The sequence below is a fragment of the Macaca mulatta genome, chromosome 1, assembly GCF_049350105.2.
Source record: "Macaca mulatta isolate MMU2019108-1 chromosome 1, T2T-MMU8v2.0, whole genome shotgun sequence".
NCBI classification, from domain to species: Eukaryota; Metazoa; Chordata; class Mammalia; order Primates; family Cercopithecidae; genus Macaca; species Macaca mulatta.
Genome location: NC_133406.1, coordinates 41383596 through 41403173, shown reverse-complemented (window position 1 = coordinate 41403173; position 19578 = coordinate 41383596). Strand labels below are relative to the sequence as shown.

At 42.3% G+C, this 19578-nt stretch overlaps 1 protein-coding gene across 3 annotated transcripts in view; it reads right to left on the bottom strand.

Annotated features, from left to right (window-relative positions):
• Nucleotides 1-568: 568 nt before the first annotated feature.
• The window catches only part of RGL1 (ral guanine nucleotide dissociation stimulator like 1), a 291199-nt gene continuing 272189 nt past the window's right edge, over nt 569-19578 (bottom strand). For 2 of the 3 annotated variants that reach the window (XM_015121590.3, XM_015121585.3), the window contains exons 15-18: nt 16392-16578; nt 11974-12228; nt 6357-6471; nt 1057-2752 (exon numbers count right to left, since the gene is read on the bottom strand). In XM_015121590.3, the coding sequence (XP_014977076.1) occupies nt 2565-2752; nt 6357-6471; nt 11974-12228; nt 16392-16578 (745 nt within the window). In that variant the 3' untranslated portion in view covers nt 1057-2564. 3 annotated transcript variants of the gene reach the window in all.

Here is a 19578-nt window from a genome sequence, read left to right as displayed (position 1 = left end):
TCAGGAGACTGAGGCAGGAGAATTGCTTGAACTTGGGCAGCAGAGATTGCAGGGAGCCGAGATCGCACCACTGCACCGCAGCCTGGGCGACAGAGCCTGGGCGACAGCAATCCAGCAAAGGCATCATCTCTGACTGCAGTTTCTTAAGGAAGTCATTCTTCCCCCCAAAGGCTCGTGACACTTGCCAGTGGGAAGGATCCCACCTGACTCGGCCACTGGCTTTCCCTGTGCTCCTCCAACCGATCCAGTGGGCTTCCCAAAAGCTTATTGACACACCTGGAACCCAAAACCCACCTGGTTAATAATCCAGATACAATCCCTTTGGGTCTGGCAGCACATGCCAGCCAAGTCCCAAACTAGTTTATTAGTTTAACCAAAAGGTAAACAGATGATGGAGATGCAGAAAGACAAGCATGCGAGCAGCTAAAAGCATTACCCGGCTGTCCACCAGGAAACAAATTTAAGACAATTTAAAGTGGCATTAAATAAATGAGGCTAAGTTTTAGCTACTTGGGATTTCCATTGTCTTTAAAAAAGGTAAATATATATATATATATATATTTTACATTGCAGTATATAAATCTAGACTCTACATATACAGTATAAATACACAGGGTGAGCACAGGGGCACAACACTTATGTCTTGGTGGCCACACCCTCACCCAGGCCAATGGTTTTCGATTTTCTTTTCGACCTTCACACCAAGAATATCAGGCTGGGGTTACATGTACTTCAACCTGCATGAGGGCTGCCACCCTGGCCATCTCTCCGACAAGCACAGAAGCACAAATTGATCAGGCATTGAAAACAGAAGAAAGTGCTTTTTGACTAGCTGAAACCCAGTCTTTACAATGTGTAGTCCAATCTCCTGGAAAGACCAAAGGAAATTGGAGGACTTCCTGGCCTGTTCTTCGGTCCATTGCCACAAATCTCTAAACTTTCCCTGGTGTTTCTTGCAGAATTCACATGGCTGTTTACGTAACACAAATCCCGCACAACTGTTAGGAGCTGTATTACTGGATTAGGAAAAAAATAGCTCCATGTTACAATCTGCACTTCATATTCTGGGTTTGTTCTCTTTATTTTTGGAATAAAAACTGGTATTTTGAGAATCATTTCTTAAAAAGGACAACATTCTGAAAGTGCTTCTTACACATGTCAATATTCCACATATGGCTTTTAGTTCAAACCCCAGCATAGCTCAGACTTGGAAGGAAGAGTGTGATGGTGTTATGAGAGACAAAAATGTCACTTAACAGTGATACTGTGATAGCAAGCATGGGAACCTGAAAACCAAAGTTATTGATTCCATCTGGAAGAATGTACCTCTTAGACGAATGAGTCAGATAATCAATGCAGCCCCATCTCTTTCCCCATGACTAGGCACAGTAATGCTATAAAAGTTAATAAGTAAAATAGGATGCTGCTATCAGCAGGAAACATCTTCTGCGGGGCTAACAACAGGGCAATCACTGTTCAGAAATCTTTCACAAGCTCAAACTAACCAAATGTAGTAAATTGCAGTAGAAATTTCCACACCTGAGGAACAAATTGCACATAATAAAGAGGTACTAGGATCCAGATGGCAAAAGACTCCAGACACATAGTTTTACATGCAAAAGGCAATCAGAGAAGGCAATGAAGTAGTGACATTCCAAGACAGATAAGAGTCCAAATGAGTCACCATTCTTTTCGCGCTTTCTTTCCTGGCTTCACTACCAAAGAACATGGTTATTTGTGCGATGATTATGATATGTTCTTTAGGGGAAAACAGAAATACACGGGGTTGCCAGAAACTGAAATTAGCTTGTTTCAGGAGCTTGACACCTCCAGAGGTGTCGTGATGGCTAGACCAGTGGGGCAATGGTCCTCCGAAGCTCCTCCTGGCCTCCCTGGGGTAGCAGAAAGCGGCAGATGCAGGCAGAGGTTGAAGGCCACCAGCTCATCCAAACCCTTTTCAAAGTGGCCTTTCATGCAGCCTGTGGCAGTTCCAGCCTCTGCAGTTGTTTTTATCTGATGGCACTTGATTGAGAAAGTCATCTTCTCCCTTTATAAAAATAAAGTTTGGGCTTCTTGTAATACTGGCACAAAGGACACTCTCTATTCCCAGGACTGATTCCATTCACTCGGAAGATACGAGACTAAGTTCTCAGTTTCTTCTATTTCCCTGTAAAAAGTGACCTCAGCTTCCCAGGCCATTGTGCAAATTTGTTTTTCCATAGTCCGTACTATCCCCTAAAGTTCCTCTTATATATTTTCATATATATACACATGCATACCAAATATGTGTGCATATATATATTTTTTAAATGTGGGTAATTCTGCATTTTAGTCTCAAATAAGTCAAAGAGAATCAGTGAATCATTCATCCTTTTCATGTCAAATTCATTTCCAATTTCCCCACAATGCCTATCATAGTGCTCTGCACGCCACAGGAACTCAATAAATATCTGCTGACTTCACCAATGATCCTGGAACACTGGATGGTAATTGCAATCACCACAGCCTGTTCTCAGCCCCGGCCTGTCTGCCTTTGGCAAACAAGGGGCCATTGGTCCCTCCCTTCAGAGGGTGATTTTGCTGTGTCTGTTACTCCAGCAGCCCCGTTTAGCTGTCCTGGGCAATGTCAAGCTGGTCCGGCTACGCAGTTTCACTTGTTCTTCCATGCAGTTCTTTTTGCGCAAAATGAAGTCAAAGTTCACTTGGCTGTTCATGGCATAAAAGACATTGGCTGAGTCTGGAATCACAAGTTCTGAAAAAGATAAGGAAAGATAAGGTGGTCAGCTTGTGGAGCTCCGCTCAGCACTGACAATGGCAGCTGTAAACCTCGCCCAGACACAAGAATGGGACTATGGCCCTTCGTGTCTGGAACGTGACCTGAACCAGACAGTGACCACCACCGCCCCGAAAACTGACCCCAGCTTCTCAATCCCAATTCTAAAAATTAGTACAAATGAGATTTTAGAAATTCACTCCATGAACTACATGTTCCAAGAGAAAATGTTAAAGCTAGAAAAAAAGTACAGTAGGAAACAGAGACCAAGAAAAGTTAAAGAAAATTCCCAAGATGGCAGCTACTGAATGGCAGAACTGGGATTTGAACTCAGGTTTCCTTTCTCCTGCAGTCCATTTCCCACCCCAGTATGCAGATTTTCTCAAAGACTAAGAGAATCCAATGACATGGAAAAAACAGAAAATCTACAGCACTCCAGAATTCTACTTGAAATATTAAAATTTTTTTGAAGTAATCCCATCAAACAAGTATTTTATTCCCCATGTAGGAAAGTGTGTATCTTTTTTTCTTTTTTTAATTTTACTTTAAGTTTCGGGATACATGTGCTGAACATGCATATCTTTGTTTTACTGTATTTTACTTTAAGTTCTGGGATACATGTGCAGAACGTGCAGGTTTGTTACATAGGTATACATGTGCTGCACCTATCAACCTGTCATCTAGGTTTTAAGCCCTGCATGCATTAGGCATTTGTCCTAACGCTCTCCCTCCCCTTTTCCCCCACCCCCTGACAGGCCCCAGTGTGTGATGTTCCCCTTCCTATGTATCTTTTAATATTTAAACTATTTTCAACTTCAATGATTCCCAACTAGACATCTGTAATTTTCGAACAAGGATTGTTCCAAGTGTAATATGAAATCATCAAAGCAAAGTTATTTTGACTCAGTTTTATGTTATTTTATTTTGTTTATTTAAGTTATTTATTATTATTATTATTTTATTTTTTGAGATGGAGTTTCACTCTTGCTGCCCAGGCTGCAGTGCAGTGGCACAATGTCAGCTCACTGCAACCTCTGCCTCCCGGGTTCAAGCGATTCTCCTGTCTCAGCCTGCTGAGTAGCTGGGATTACAGGCGACCGCAACCACGCCTGGCTACTTTTTTTTTTCTTTGTAATGTTTTTTGTATTTTTAGTAGAGACGAGTTTCACCATGTTGGCCAGGCTGGTCTCGAACTCCTGACCTCACATGATCTACCTGCCTTGGTCTCTCAAAGTGCTCGGATTACAGGTGTGAGCCACCATGCCCGGCCTCACTTTTATTTTTATTTTTTATTTTATTTTTACTGTACTTTAAGGTCTGGGGTACACGCGCAGAACGTGCAGGTTTGTTACATAGGTATACACGTGCCATGGTGGTTTGCTGCACCCATCAATCCATCATCTACATTAGTTATTTCTCCTAATGCTATCCCTACTCTAGTCCTCCACCCTGCGACAGGCCCTGGCATGTGATGTTCCCCTCCCTGTGTCCATGTGTTCTCATTGTTCAACTCCCACTTATGAGTGAGAACATGCAGTGCTTGGTTTTCTGTTCCTGTGTTAGTTTCCCAAGAATGACGGTTTCCAGCTTCATCCATGTCCCTGCAAAGGACATGAACTCATCCTTTTTTATGGCTGCATAGTATTCCACGGTGTATATGTGCCACATTTTCTTTATCCAGTCTATCATTGATGGGCATTTGGGTTGGTTCTAGGTTTTGCTATTGTGAATAGTGCTGCAATAAACATACATATGCATGTGTCTTTATAGTAGAATGATTTATAATCCTTTGGGTATATACCCAGTAATGGAATTGCTGGGTCAAATGGCATCTCTGGTTCTAGATCCTTGAGGAATTGCCACAAGAAAGTATACAGTATTTAGCACTCAAGTGTAATGAGCATTTGAAAAAAACAAATGGAATTTAAAAAGGTAAAATGTACAAGTCTAGCTCTGTGGTAGTGGGGTGAGGGAGGCAATCACAGAGGCATATGGCTGTAAAACTGGACAAAGTGAGTCTTAATTCAACTTCAAACACTGAGATCCAACAGCAAGACTGATATGAGCAGGTTCCAAGTGACTCTTGTACATTCTGTGCACAAAGGCTCAGTGGAGAACAACCCCCTCAGAGTGTCCCATGCTGCTGCCCACATACTCGTGGGTCAGTAATAATAGTCCTCACAGTTATATATCATTTAGCATCTCCCCATGTTCAGGTACATGATTTCTTGTTCTCTTCAGAATCGCCTTGTGACATATGAAGAACCAGCAGGGTATTGTCTCTAATTAAGGACCAAGGCCCAGGGGGTCCAGCAGCTTGCATTTAGGATCACACAGCTGAGGGGCAACACTGGGTCCTGGCTACCCCTCGAGACTCCCGGACCTTTAGACCCACCAGCCTCACCTTAGTGCCGTGTTGTAAAAAAAAAATGGTACAACTTGAGACCATTTTTTAGGCTTAGAATTATAACTATAACTACATTAAAAGGTTATAACTGAGAAAGTGTTGCCCCACAGCCTAAGCCTCAGCTGAATGAATGAGAAAAGTTCCAAGAGGAAACTGAAAAAGAATTTTCCCAGAGGCTGTAGCTTTCAATCTCTAGGAGAAGGCAGTATTGTAATTTCAGCCACTCTCCTCTACCCAGCGATAGAGCCCGGGGTGCTATGTTGATCCTAGAGCCTAGCTTGTGGAATGCTTCTCACTGATAGGGGACGCTGCTTGTTGGTAAGCAGAGGACTACTTAAGGTGGCTGCAATGGACAGTTTGGGGTCTGGTGGCAGAAAGGGTTGGCTTTGGTCAACAATATTTGCTGCTCCTTCTGCACTTGGAGAAGAGACCTATCCTGACAGTCACTGTCTGTGAAGTGACAAAGTACAGAGGAGTTATCTACCAGCCTGTTTTCTTCTCTCAACAAATGCAGTCCCCAAATTCATATTAGCAGACAGATACATGCAAAGGTGATTATTTGCCCAAAAAGTCTTCCATAAAAGATATTTCTTTAAATAACATGTTCCCAGGCATATTGAAGCCTTTCATAGATTACCAATTCTTTGCCTCAATAAATGTGAGTTAAATAACCTTCAAGTTAGAGGTTTGTGTTATTTTTAAATTGATCATGAATAAAGAAAATAACTCTCCTACATGATTAACTGGAACGATGAGAAATTATTATAGGAACTGCTAAATTTCAGATTCACACACAACTTAGAAACACATTCTTGGGTAAAGGAGGTGTGTGGCCACCTGCGATGCCCAACAGACTCCCCTACCCTCTGCCTCCTGGCGCAGGGAGACACTTCTTCCTAGAAAAGTGTTTGAAGAGCTCAGAAAGACTGGGCAGAAGAAATACTAGTCAAAATTGCAAGAAAAACAAGAGCTGGGGAATCAGGGAGGGCTTTGAGATACTTAATTCTACAAGTGAGGTGATGGCACGGTTGTTCACCCTTGCACTATCAAAAACCACCACGAGGTCCCGATAAAACAGTACGTATCCATTTTCTGCCTTCTAAGTGCGGAGCGCTGTGGACATGTGCTAGCCACCTGCCCTGGGAAGGAACACGCCTGTCTCGGAAGGATGCCCACCTTTGTCCTCCGAGATGACCTGCACCAGCTCGTACTCCTCCGCGGGGTCTGAGTCCAGATTGTGCTTCAGCATGGCTCTCTGGATCACTGCAGGGGTTTTATCTTGGCTCGTCAACTGCAAAGACAATGAACAGGTTTGTAAAGTACTTAGCTTCACATTTCCTGAGGGAGTTCTCCTGACCCTCTCATTCTTGCCATCTTGTGTTGTGATGCCTTTCCAGAAAGAATGGACTTGTGGAATTGGAACTGGACCAAGAGCCAGGATCCCTGGTTTCTAGTCCTGGTTCTACCCTTAGTAGCCACAGACGATGGGCGAGTCACCTAATCTTTCAGTCGCAGCATCATCCGCTATTGAAATGGAGAGAACACTTTCCTTGCCAATCTCCTCCACAGTGGTTGAAGTTCCCGTGAAAGAATATATATGAGGGAATTGTGAAAAATGTAAAGCATTATTAGTCCTGGCCCAACATTATCCTCCCATGTTGAACTGCTTCTATGGCACTGGTTACAACCCACAGGATAAAAACAGTCACAGTTCTGCCCACTGACCATTTCAAAAAGTACAGGTGAACCTGTGATTCAGCAGTCCCACTCCCAGGCATTTACCAAGCAGAATAAAAACTATGTCCACAAAAGGACTTGTACACAAACATTCATAGCAGATTTATTCACAATAGCTAAAAACTGAATCAATCTGAATCTCCATCAACAGGAAAAGAGAATAAATCGTAGTACATTCATAATAGACTCCTACTGAGCAACTGAAAGGAACTAAGAACTGGCACATGCAACAATGCAGACGAATCTCACAAACATCTTCTTGGGCAAAAGAAAGTAGACACAAAAGATCACACACCAGTGGCGTCTATTCTTTCAAAAAAAGGAAAAACGAATCTGTGGCATTAGAAAATGAACCTCTAGGTTAAGAGGGGGATTGGAAAGGGCACAGGGAATCTGGCAGGCGAGATGGAAATGTTATTTATCAAGATTTGGGGTAGTAGTTTCATAGATATATATAGTTATTAAAACTCAAAGAATCAAACATTTAAGATCTGCATATGTAAATATATGCAAATTATGCTTCAATAAACATGAACTTGTAGGTGTTTTAAAAGCACAAGTTAAAGGTTTCCCTCATTCCCAATTCTGATGTTCTCCCCTTCACCTCTCTGCCTGCCACCCAACTATTTGCAGGGTGTGCAGAGCAACATGAAAAGAAAGCAGACTTATGTACCGTATCTTGGGTGATTTCTTTAAATTTGAAAGAAGTGAATGAAAACTCAGATTATTCTTACTTAAAAAATAAAAAGCTGTTCTTACCAGGGGGCAAGAGAACTATAGAAAGAAAGCCCCCTACGACCATCCTCGACACATACAGAAGCCTCATTTCCTCCAAGAAACTGCCATTGTGTGCCTGAGGATGGCAGTGCCGAGATGCCTGGCTCTGATCTGGGGCAGCAGCTGGTGTTTGTGATTCAATACACAATGTGCATTACAAAGGGGTCCTTGTAAGCAGCAAAGATCTTGTTCATGTGTCTGATACCAAAACATCTGGCATATTCATTTACAAAGGAAAAGTAGGTGCACACAAAATTCTAAATGAGGAACACATGCTTTTTGATAGTATGAAGAAAATGCTCCCAAAGCTGGGTCACACTGAACTAGTAGCAGAAGGCTAAAGGAGAAGATCTCTCCTCAAGGGATGCAGGTCAGGCTAAGGTGGGTAAGTTATATGACCCAGCCAGGCTACCTGCATTCTCCTTACCTTAAACTTCCCCAGGTATGTTCAAATGAGGACAAGATGACCAAGGGCTTTCCCTTGGGTGTTTATTACTTTGTACCATGAAAGCCATGCTGAATGGAACTGATGATTACAATGAGGATTCCCAGCTCGAGCAGCCATCCTTATGCGGATAGACGGAACTAGCACTCGTAAGTATCGAATGTGAGCCACATATTTCATTTTAAGTTTCTAGCAGCCACAATTAAAGAGTTTTTAGGATGGGTGCGGTGGCTCACGCCTGGAATCCCAGCACTCTGAGAGGCCGAGGCGGGTGGATCGCGAGGTCAGGAGCTTGAGATCATCCTGGCCAATATGGTGAAACCCCGTCTCTACTAAAAATACAAAAAAGTTAGCAAGGTGTGGTGGTGGGTGCCTGTAACCCCAGCTACTCAGGAGGCTGAGGCAGGAGAATGGCGTGAACCCGGGAGGCGGAGGTTGCAGTGAGCCAAGATTGCACCACTGCACTCCAGCCTGGGCCACAGTGTGAGACTCCGTCTCAAAAAAGAAAAAGGTTTTTAAAAAGTGATATTTAACTTGAACACCCCAAATATTACATCAGCATATATAATTAGTACAAAAATTGTTAACGCAGTATTTTACTTTTTTGTACTAAGTGTTCAAAATCTGGCATAGAGTTTACCCGCACGGCTCATCTCAATTTGGAGTATCCCCATTTCAAACGCTCCATCGCCACCCGGGGCCAGTGACTGCTGTACTGAACGCACGGTACTGAACGACGCTTTGGTGTCACCTTCGTTGACTTTCCTGTGACAGAAATACTGCATTCCCTGTGTAAGGGATTTTGGGAGACTGACTCTGTGATTGACATAATGGAGAGAAAGATCATTTCGAAAGAGTGATGGGCTCAGTGGTAGAAGACATTTTTCCATGGTCACTGAGGAGGTAATTTTACAAGGGCTAATTGCTGTCTCTCCTACTTTCTATGGAAGGGCCTCAGATTCCAGGGACATGAGTTGCTCTTGTGAAGCAAGTTCTCTAGGCCACCAGTTCTCAGTGTGCAATCTCTGGCCCGTGGGGCCCTCAAATCCATGAGGGGATCCATGAAACCAAAATTATTTTCATGACAATACTAAGATGCTGTTTGTCTTTTCTTTGTGTGGACATTTGCATGTACTGCAGAAGCTATGGTGGATGGAAGTGCTGGCACCGTAGCACAAATCGGTACAGTGGCTCCTAACTACAAGTCTAGTAGCTGTCACTGTATTCTTCAGTACACTGCACTCACAGTCAAAACAAAACAAAACAAAGCCAGTCTCACTCGCATTTTAACAGGCTTACAGAAATGGAAAACAATGCCACTCTTCTCGCTCAATAATTTTTGGATAAAAATAGATATTTTTCATTAAAAAATAAAATTTACATTAACGTGCAATGTGTTCATTATTGTTATTTTAAATGAATGAATCAACACTTTGAAAGTTTCTCAGTTTAAATATCTAATGTGGTAAATATCAACAGATATAACCCACATAGTCTGAAGCTCTTCGGAATATTCAACGCTGTTTCAGAGTACAAAGGGGTCCCGAAAACAAAAAGTTTGAGAACTGCTAGTCTCCCCTGAACCTGGACTGATTTATTTCCATCCTCTGGTCAACAGCACACAGTATAATACATTTCACAAAGGGACTTCCTGTAGAGCCAAGTTTCTCCTGAGAGGCCTAACGATGAAAACAAGAGCACAAGAGCACTGTGTCATCTCTCCAGATCAAGCCTGTGACACATGCAGGATTCTCATGAAAGGGGAGTGGCACCACCTGGTGAAATATGAAGGGCCACAGGAAGGGGTTGGCAGGAGAGGTGATTCTCACAGAGGCAGCCCATTTGCTGGGGAAGGAGGAATCTCCGGGCAGGGGGCAGGGGATCTTCTGCTCACTACCCTCCCAACACTCAGACAGCATGCACAACCTATGACTCCTCCTGGGCAGTAGGGGTTCGTGCAGTTCAGCCACTCACAGCTCTCCCCAGACTGAGCAGAGTGCACGCTGACCAGGCAAGTCCCAAAACATAACTGTCTGGTGTACAAATCCATGCTACAATTCAGAGACACCGCAGAGTTACACAGTGGAAGTTCTCTCTGGTTGGCGCAAGTAAGAGGTGCCAGGGGAACAGACCATGCTGAGAAGACAGTAACCACATGGAGGACCTTGGCTTCCCTGTGCTTCCTCTACCTCTCGGGTGCTCCTTTATTAGCCGCTCCCGCATTACCACTTGCATTCTGCCTCATCCTACACTCACTCTCGCAAGACCGCATCCCCCCGTGGAGCTTGACAACTCCCAATTTTGATCTCAGCACCAGCTTTGCACCCATGTTTCTGACCATCTATCAGACAATGCCATCTGATGTCATACTGGTACCTCTGATTTCAACGTCCCTGAAATATCCTGCTCTGGTAGTTCATATCTCACAGACCCACCAACTGCCCAGACAGCCTCTAGTCCTCCACAACAGTAACCAAAGAGTTGGTAACTAAATGAATGGATTCTACAATTCTACCTCATCAAAAGCTTTCAAAAATCCTCACCATCTCCAGCCACATGACTGTCATTCAAGCCCTTGTCCTCTCCTACATGGAACATGACACCAGCTTCCTAACTTGCTTCCCCACCTCCAATCTACCCCCACACTCCAGCAAACACAATGCCATGACTTTCTTAATGAGCAAATCCCATCACTACTTAAAAACCTGCAACAAGACCCTATTGCCTGCAGGATTAACACACTCCTCTGTGTGGGCCATAAGGCCCTTTACAACCTGATCTTGGCTCTGTTATTTTGTACATTGGGAATAATGCTTTGTGAGCTCCCTTTCTGATTAAAACAAACTCAAAGGTAGAAATGTCTCACTCATCTCCCTATCCCCCAAGCCTGATCTAATGACTAGTACACAATGTTTGATATTGTGTTGATTCAATAAATGCTTTAGCAAAGCTTTTATGTGGAGCCTCCATACCACTTATGCCATATTCAGACCTGCGCTTGTAAGCACTCAGTGTGCCTTCAAAGAGGCGAGTCATAAAGATGAGGAGAGATGTGGAATTAGCTGTGGGATTTTGCTACAAAGGATAATGTGATTTCTAACACACGATTATCTCCCATAAACTAAGGAGTTTATATTCTTGTGATAAACATACCAGACCTCACATACCCGAGGTTATCGCCATGAGAGGCTCTGTGTGTATTCCCAAAAGACGGCCATTATTAAAAACATCTTTGTAATTGTCCTCAGAAACATACAGATTTTACAAGAAGCTCAAAAAGGCTGGTCTCATTTTATAAGCATCATTGCTCATTAACCCAAACTGTATTTCTAGCTTGATCATCCACTTTATTAACTAGGTTTGATCCAAATGACTAAATGACAAAAATTTGCCATCAGGGGAGTACACTGCTAAGAATGTGTGGAAATTCAATGATAAAACCAGACATATAATTCCATAGGAAGGCTTCCAGAAACGTGTGAAGCAGTGGCATACTCCTTGGAGCACATTGACACAGTCACCCAAATTGAGAATTTTCAAAAGGCTAATACTGACCTAAACAAACACGTTTTAGCATTTCTTTAAGATGTGAAAATTATATCCTATATACACTGTGTGTGTACACATATATGTATATATATTTTATATACATACATCACTCAGCATCTATGCCCAGGGACACCTGGAACTGACACACATCCCTTCTGTGTGAATGCACATATGTATATGCTAATATTGTGTGTGCATATTTAGGGCGGTTAGTCTGAGCGGCTGATAGACACAGACACACAATCTAAATGGAAGCCCGCTCCTGGGTCAGGGCTTGCTCCTCACCATGATGCTCTTGTACATGTTGCCGTTGTTGTCTTCCACACTGATGCGGATGATGCAGGTGTCTTCGTTCTGTTGGTTGTAAACAGGAGGCAGCACAGTCGAGGTAATGGATGTCACCGAGACAGAGCGCTTGTGGATTTTGGGGTTGTTGTTGCAGGACGGAGGGGAGGAGAGGGGGTTCATTAAGGAAGACATCCCTGAGGAATTTGTGTCCATGGAATGGATAGAAGAACAGGATGAGGAGGACTCAGAGAGCTGGAAGAGTAAACACACCCCAGAAGAAAACAGATTAGAACGCTGGTCAACAGCTTTGTAATTTTCAAAGCAGAGGTAGATATTAAGACTGATAGACTGCAGTTATTTCCTCCACAACAGCCCACAGCACACATGTATCTCATTCCTGGTGTAAGTACTCGAGTCCCCATCAGTGGTAGACGCCTATCGGTGACTCAGTGTGACCTAGTCACTCTATAACCACGTGAGGCAGAGCAGCTCTCTTTATTTCCCTAGGTTTTAGCTGTTCTTATGGAAGTTAACCAGCAGGTGGCAGCCGACACCAGAAACTGGAGGCAATATGGGTTCCCAAAGATGTCAGAAGCTTACCCGGCTGAAGGAAAGCCTTACCAACAGTTGATTCAGTCCTACTGCAGTCAGATTTTGCAGTGGGAGAGAAAGTTTTGTATTTTTAGAAGTTTCTAAGAGAAGTACTCCAGATTATATGGCTCTGCATTGAATATTAGTGCTAGAAAGGCCTTGGACATCAACTAGTCCCAAACCTGTTCTGCTGAGGAACCTGAGACCCAGGGAGAAAACTGGGGCTCCAGGTCCACACAGCTAGTTGACAGCACTCCTAGAACAGGAACCCAAGCTGATTCCCACTACCGAGTTCCCAGAGCAAGAACATGGCCAAGGCTCAGCCTGTGGCTGATAATAAGAAGATGAATCAACATAATATGCCGCTACCTTGCTATGTTTAGCACTGTGGGGCTTATGATGAGCTTTCATATATCTTATCCCATTTTAATTCCACAACTGTCTTGTGAACAAAATGCAGAGCATTATAAAGACGAGGAGAATAAGATTGAGAACATAAAAGTGACTTGCTCAAGGGAAATACAGCCTTTAAGCAGCTTCACCACTTTCCACATTTGCTAGTAAAGCCAACTGCACACATTTTCATGATGTGTATCAAGGACAATTAAGAAATGGAGTGCTACAGTTAATGTGCTTTTCAGATTAATTACACATTTCTCATCCATGCAATACCAATAACCAAAGAAAGAGGTTATTGGAAGAGGTACTTTTAAAAATCATTAAATTGAACCATTTAAAATATCAATTCTTATTGTAGAAAATTATAAACAAATTCCTGGAATGATTGAAGCTAAATTATACCATGTTAATCCTATAAAATATTCTGGAAGTAATTTATAAAATAAATAACTTATGTCTTTCATATTTATCTGCCTTTCCATGGAAACAGTATAGAAGTTGAGCTTTCTGGTTATCAGGCTTCTGATTAAAATGGAGTCTATTATCTTATTTCCTGTAGATTTCCTCCTATGGCATAACTATACATTCAATTCTACTGCATGGTTAGTTTACAGCCAGCCAGCTGATGTGACAATTCTCATGGGTAGGGGTCTGATTGTGGCTCTATCATAATATGGTTTAGTTTTTGTTTTGGCTTTTGGGTTTTTTTCTTCCTTATGTTCCCAAGTGAATCAACTTAGTGGCTCAATTTGAGGACTGATGATGGATAAGTTAAAAGCACAAGTTTCTTTGCAGATATATTAGTTAAGGGGGTGCATTTTCCAATTAATCATTCGATTTTTTCACTTTCATGTTCCTCTATCCAAACTCTATTTCCTTTGTTAGATTTTTCTATGATTCTAGTGACATTTATAGTTAAGATAAAGCCTAGAATATGCCTGGGTTATAGCAGCTCTAAACAGACTGCCTGATGAGCCCCCAAATTCCTATTGAGAATTTAGGAAGTGAGGAGCAAGTGCAAAAATCAATGTTTAGAAATCATGATCAGGGGAATGAAGAAAGGAATGCAAATAAATTACCCTTCACCTTTAAGAGCAACCTCACAGTGTAGCCTGTGGGAAAGGAAGAATGACAGTCTGGAGGACTTTTGGAGAAGGCGGCTGTCACAGGCTCTCAGAGCAGGAAGGAAGTCTGGAGGTCAGCCCAGTCCAGCTATGTGCCAAGCAGGAGAACCAAGAGCCTTTCTAGCTAATATGCAGGGATTGTGCAGCCCAGGAACTACTTGCAACCAAGTGAATCGCTCATGTTTAAGTCTACAGAAATGTATGACTCTGAGAAAGGTTCATCCAAAGAATAAAGAGTCATGACTTCTGCAAGAATTTAAAAAGCCAGTGTGATAAGGGATGGGACAGAAAAGATGAAGCAAGGGATGTGAAGGAGACAGCACACTGGGCTTCTGCACAGTTTTAAAAGGTACCATCTGGACCAATGTACATTTCCACTGTGCCACAAGGTGTGACTGTGATTCCATCTCCTTCCTGGAGAGACGGAGAAATCCCACAAAAATGTGGGCAATACCTCAGTTGTTACTTTCCTACAATGTCTACCATCAGAAATGAGCCTACAAAACCTCCGAGGCTGTGAAAAGAGTGAATGTAGAGATGGCATTCCAGATTTTGACAGATTCAATTTGTATGTCAAGTCACAAAGAATGACTACATCCCGGGTTGATGAAAAATGCCTTTTGAGAGCATGGCCAGTCTGTAGGTGTCCACAAAAGCTTTCTTTCAACATTCAGAGCATGAATGATTGTATCCCTGGATTTCAAAGCAGAAAGGTGAGAAATCCAACTAGAGCGGTAAATTAGTCATCTCAGTTTGATGAATCCTGAATATGATGTTCTTCCTGGATTGGCCACATTATGACAAAGTCACTTGAGGGTTCCCCGATTACCACTGTTCTTTTAACTCCATGTGAAGCAACACACATGTCCCCTTGAAGAGCAGCAGATATAAATCGAAGGATGAAACCATTGCCAACATTCTACCTTACTGACCTATCCATAAGCTAATGAGCCAGAAGTCACTATGGAGTAAGCTTGGTTAGCCAGAAACCTTCCCCAAATGGTGCAAATTCTAGTTATGTCATAGTTGACTCTCTGATCCAAACCCTTCAACCAACAGATTGAAGCAGATGTGTACAGAAGATTAACATTGATATTGGTGGGGTGCAGTGGTTCATGCCTGTAATCCCAGCACTTTGGGAGGCCGAAGTGGGTGGATCACCTGAGGTCAGGGGTCTGAGACCAGCCTGGCCAACGTGGTGAAACGCCATCTCTACTAAAAATACAAAAATTATGCGGGCATGGTGGCACATGCCTGTAATCCCAGCTACTAGGGAGGCTGAGGCAGGAGAATCCCCTGAACCCAGGAGACAGAGGTTGCAGTGAGCCAAGATCACACCACTGCATTCCAGCCTGGGCAACAGAATGAGTGAGACTTCATCTCAAAAAAAAAAAGACTGGTCTTAAGATTTTAAGATTAAGATATTTTGGTTTTTAAATTTTTATTTATGCAGTCATGGAAGATAGAAACTCAAAGGAAACTCTTTTATCACCTCTCATCAGTTTCCTTTTTTCCAACATGGGAGGATGTATCCTTGTTACCAATCCCTCATCTTCCCCTGCATCTGTGCTCTTTGCACTGTGATTTCAGAGTTCCTCCCACTAAAACTGGAGCCTATTTCTCTGCTTCATTTACTTATGTGGAATGTGGCCACATGGTCACTTTAGCCAACAGAATGTTGGTTGATATGACTCAAGTAAAGGCTTGGTATGTGCTTGCGAGTTGGGCTTGCCCTCTTGCTTGTCCATCTTAGCATGGTAGGGGCATGCCCTGGGTAGCCCGTTACTCCAAAAATAATGAGAGGCAAGTAGAGCAGACCTGGACCAAATCTGTGGCCTAGTGTCAAGCCCAACCCAGATCAGCCACCAGCAGATGCGTAAGAGAAATAAATGGTGGTTGTTTTAAGTCACTGAGTTTTGGAGTGGCATGCTATACAACATTATTGTGATAAATGCTTAGCTAAGACAAAATATGGTACCAAGAAGCTGACACATCTCCGTTTCTGACTTTTTGCTCTTTCTAAGTAGTCCTACTTCCCCTAAATAACTCCAGTGCCTTAAGCTGTGGGTATAGAACAATATTTCAAAGGCCGAATGAATAAACCAAACTGCTTAGTACTTTTACACCTGTTTCTATTAGGAGTATGTCCCCAAATTGAACTCTTCTTTTGATGCCTGTTCAAAACATGACTTTCAAAATACTATAGAGTGATACACTTAAAAACAGACATTCCTTGCTGTGGTGCGGCAAATAGCATGTAGGTGCCTGTATTAGGAATTAAGAGAAAGGTTGAGTATATACCTTTTTTTGAGGCTCATCAGGGGTGTCCATGGGAGTAATGGAGCCCTCCTCAGCCTCTGAGTGGTTTGACTCGCAGGATGACACGCTGACAGAGTCCATGCTCTCACCAGAGCTCCCGCTGGCGGTGGACTTGGGCTGCTCTTTGGTGGGAGTGGGACCGGTGATCAAGTCAGACCCTAGAAACAGTCTGGGAAAAAAACAGAATGCCAAGCATTTGAGCTGTTACAAATCTGGAATCCATGATTAAGCAAATATTTTGTGTTGATTAAGCCCTTGATGTTTTTTCAGTCTTGTGTGTTCTGTCATTATTATTTTAGGAGGGCATTCGCTATAAAGTTTCTAATAAATAGCAGTAAACATCTTGTCCCAAAAGAGTATTTCCAACTTCAAAGAACACCTAGATTATTCGGTAGTAATCTGAAGTCTTTCTAGGTCGATGGCCCTCTACATTTTAACAGTCTATGGGCCACCTTGGCAGGATCAAGACACCATCACCATACCCCCATCACTTCCTACCATAAAATGATCATCACAGGCTAAGAAAGGATGGCACTGCTTTGGGTAAGAAACCAAGGAGGAAGACTTCTATTTCCAACAATCTGTGAACTACAATATCCTAAACCCTTCCTCTATAAAACAGCTAGATAAGGAATATTAAAAACTCTTTTTAGTTGAGCTTGCAAGATAGGAAGGGAAATCCCTACAGGCCTTAAGTGAAAAAGGAACTGAAAACCAGAAGCATGCGAGCTAGTTCTGCAGCTGCTCTGGTGGGGGAGTGGGAGGTGCCAATCTTGGCAAAATAGTGATGTGGGTTTTAATGTACACACAGGGCCCAAAAACGAGGATTTCTGTTTATGAAAGGTGAGGAGTTCGAACCAAAACTATATACAGCCAGGAACCACAAAGGGCTATACCCTTAGTAAAAAGACAGGCCAGAAAAGTATCTTTCTACCAGCATAGGAAGACAACACGAAGCCTGTTTTCGCCTGAGCATGGAAAGAAGAAAAATGTCTCCTATGAAGTCGTGTGAGCTGGGTCTGTGCCTCATTCCAATTTGCTATTTATGTGGTCTAGGGGTTAGAAACTCTCAACCAGTGACACTGCTGGTAAACTAGACTTTTTCTTTAAAAAAAAAAAAAAAAGGAAAATCTTGCTAGAGGGATATACCTTCAGCCCAGGCTTCAGAGAATCCCCTGATAAAGATAAACTTGTGGTACAAAATTACAAAATACACACAAGGAAATATTCCACTGAAAGAGAGAGCCAACAGGCATAAGAAAAAGCAGGCTTAGACTCCTGAGAACTTCAAATTTGAGAACTGTCAGAACAAAACTAATAATGTGCTTATTCATCCAACAAATATTTGCATGTCTCATAAGCCAAGCTACAAAATAAGTATGTTAGAAAATAATAAAAATATAGAAGAAATTGAAAACTGGAGCTCAGAGCAAGAGATTCTAATAAAGGAAGAATATAATTTGAAAAACATTTCACCTCTAAGTGAAAAAGGTGGTGACTTAAATTTAAAACTCAGTGGAAGGATTAAATAACTTGAAGAAAAAAATCATGAACTAGACAACAGATCTGAAGAATATCCTCAAAAATCATCATCAAAAGATAAAAACATAGAAAGAACAGTGAAAAGATATTGAGAAAGCAATAAGAAAGCCCCACATATGTGTAAGAGGAGTTCCAGAAGACATGGAGAGGATGGAAGAAGGCCCATATCAGAAGAGATGGTGGCTGAGAGGATTCCAGACTTGGTGAACCATAGGAATCCTCCCATCCAAGAGCCACATCCTGAATAGGGTAAGACTACACTCTCACTTAAACTGGTATATCAAAGACAAAAGGAATTCTTAACATCAACAGGGGGCCGGGCACAGTGGCTCTCAAAGTGTTCCCAGTACTTTGGGAGGCTGAGGCAGGCTGAGTTCAGGAGTTCAAGACCACGCCAGGCAACATGGTGAAACCCCATCTCTACTAAAATACAAAAAAATTAGCTGGGTGTGGTGCTATGTGCCTGTAATCCCAGCTACTCGGGAGGCTGAGGCACGAGAATTGCTTGAATCCAGGAGGCAGAGGTTGCAGTGAGCCGAGATCGTGCCACTGCACTCCAGCCTAAGCAACAGAGCAAAACTCTTTCGAAAGAAAGAAAGAAAGAAAGAAAGAAAGAAAGAAAGAAAGAAAGAAAGAAAGAAAGAAAGAAAGAGAGAGAGAGAGAGAAAGAGAGAGAGAGAGAAAGAGGAGAAAGAAAGAGAGACAGAAAGGAGAGAAAGACAGAAAGAAAGAAAAACAAAGAAAGAAAGAAAGAGAAAGAAAGAAAGAAAAAGAAAAAAGTAAGCAAGCAAGCAAGCAACAGGGATGGGAACATAAGACAGAGGAATAGTAATTAAGCAGATATCAGACATCTCAAAAGCAACCATGGAAGTCAAAAGACACTGAATAATATCACCAAAGTGCTGAGTGAAAGTAATAGTCAGTTTTGAATCCTATACCCATCTAATATAATTCCAAGAAGGACAGCAAAATAAAGACTTTCTCAGACTAACACTGAGAGGGTTTACCATTAACTGATGATACCACAAGTAGTGGTAAAAGGAGGGCAGGAGTCAGATGTAAGAAGGAATGGCATGCAAGACAACTAGCAAGTGGGCTGAACCTAAACAAGTACTGACTATAAAATAACAATAATAGAAATATTGAAGATGAACTTGATTTTTTATTAAATATTTTCAGAATTATATGCTTGAATTCCAAGAGCTCAAGCATATTTTTGCTCTGCCTCATCTCCACCCTGCTATCTCCAGCCCCATTTTCCATGTCTTCCTTTTATAACCCTCCAAGCATCACAGGGACTATAGGGGTATGAGCTAAACTCTGATCACAGAAGCAAAAATAATGCCCTTGTCTTACCGCTCCATAAATTACAATGTAGATCTTTGAAGGATGTCAACTAGTGGTCCTCCATCCATTATCTCATCAGAGTCTCTAGCGTTCTTCCATTTCTACAATTCAATAAGGTCCTGCTTTGTCCTGCTTTGTGAAGGTTCATTCTGACTCAGTAGCAGGCATCTCTGACTTTCAAGGCCTAAGCACCCAAAGTTTTCCCCAACCTCTTTGGATGATGAGCCATTAAATGTGGGAACAGCAAAAATACATTTTCCAGATTTGTAAACATGCTAAG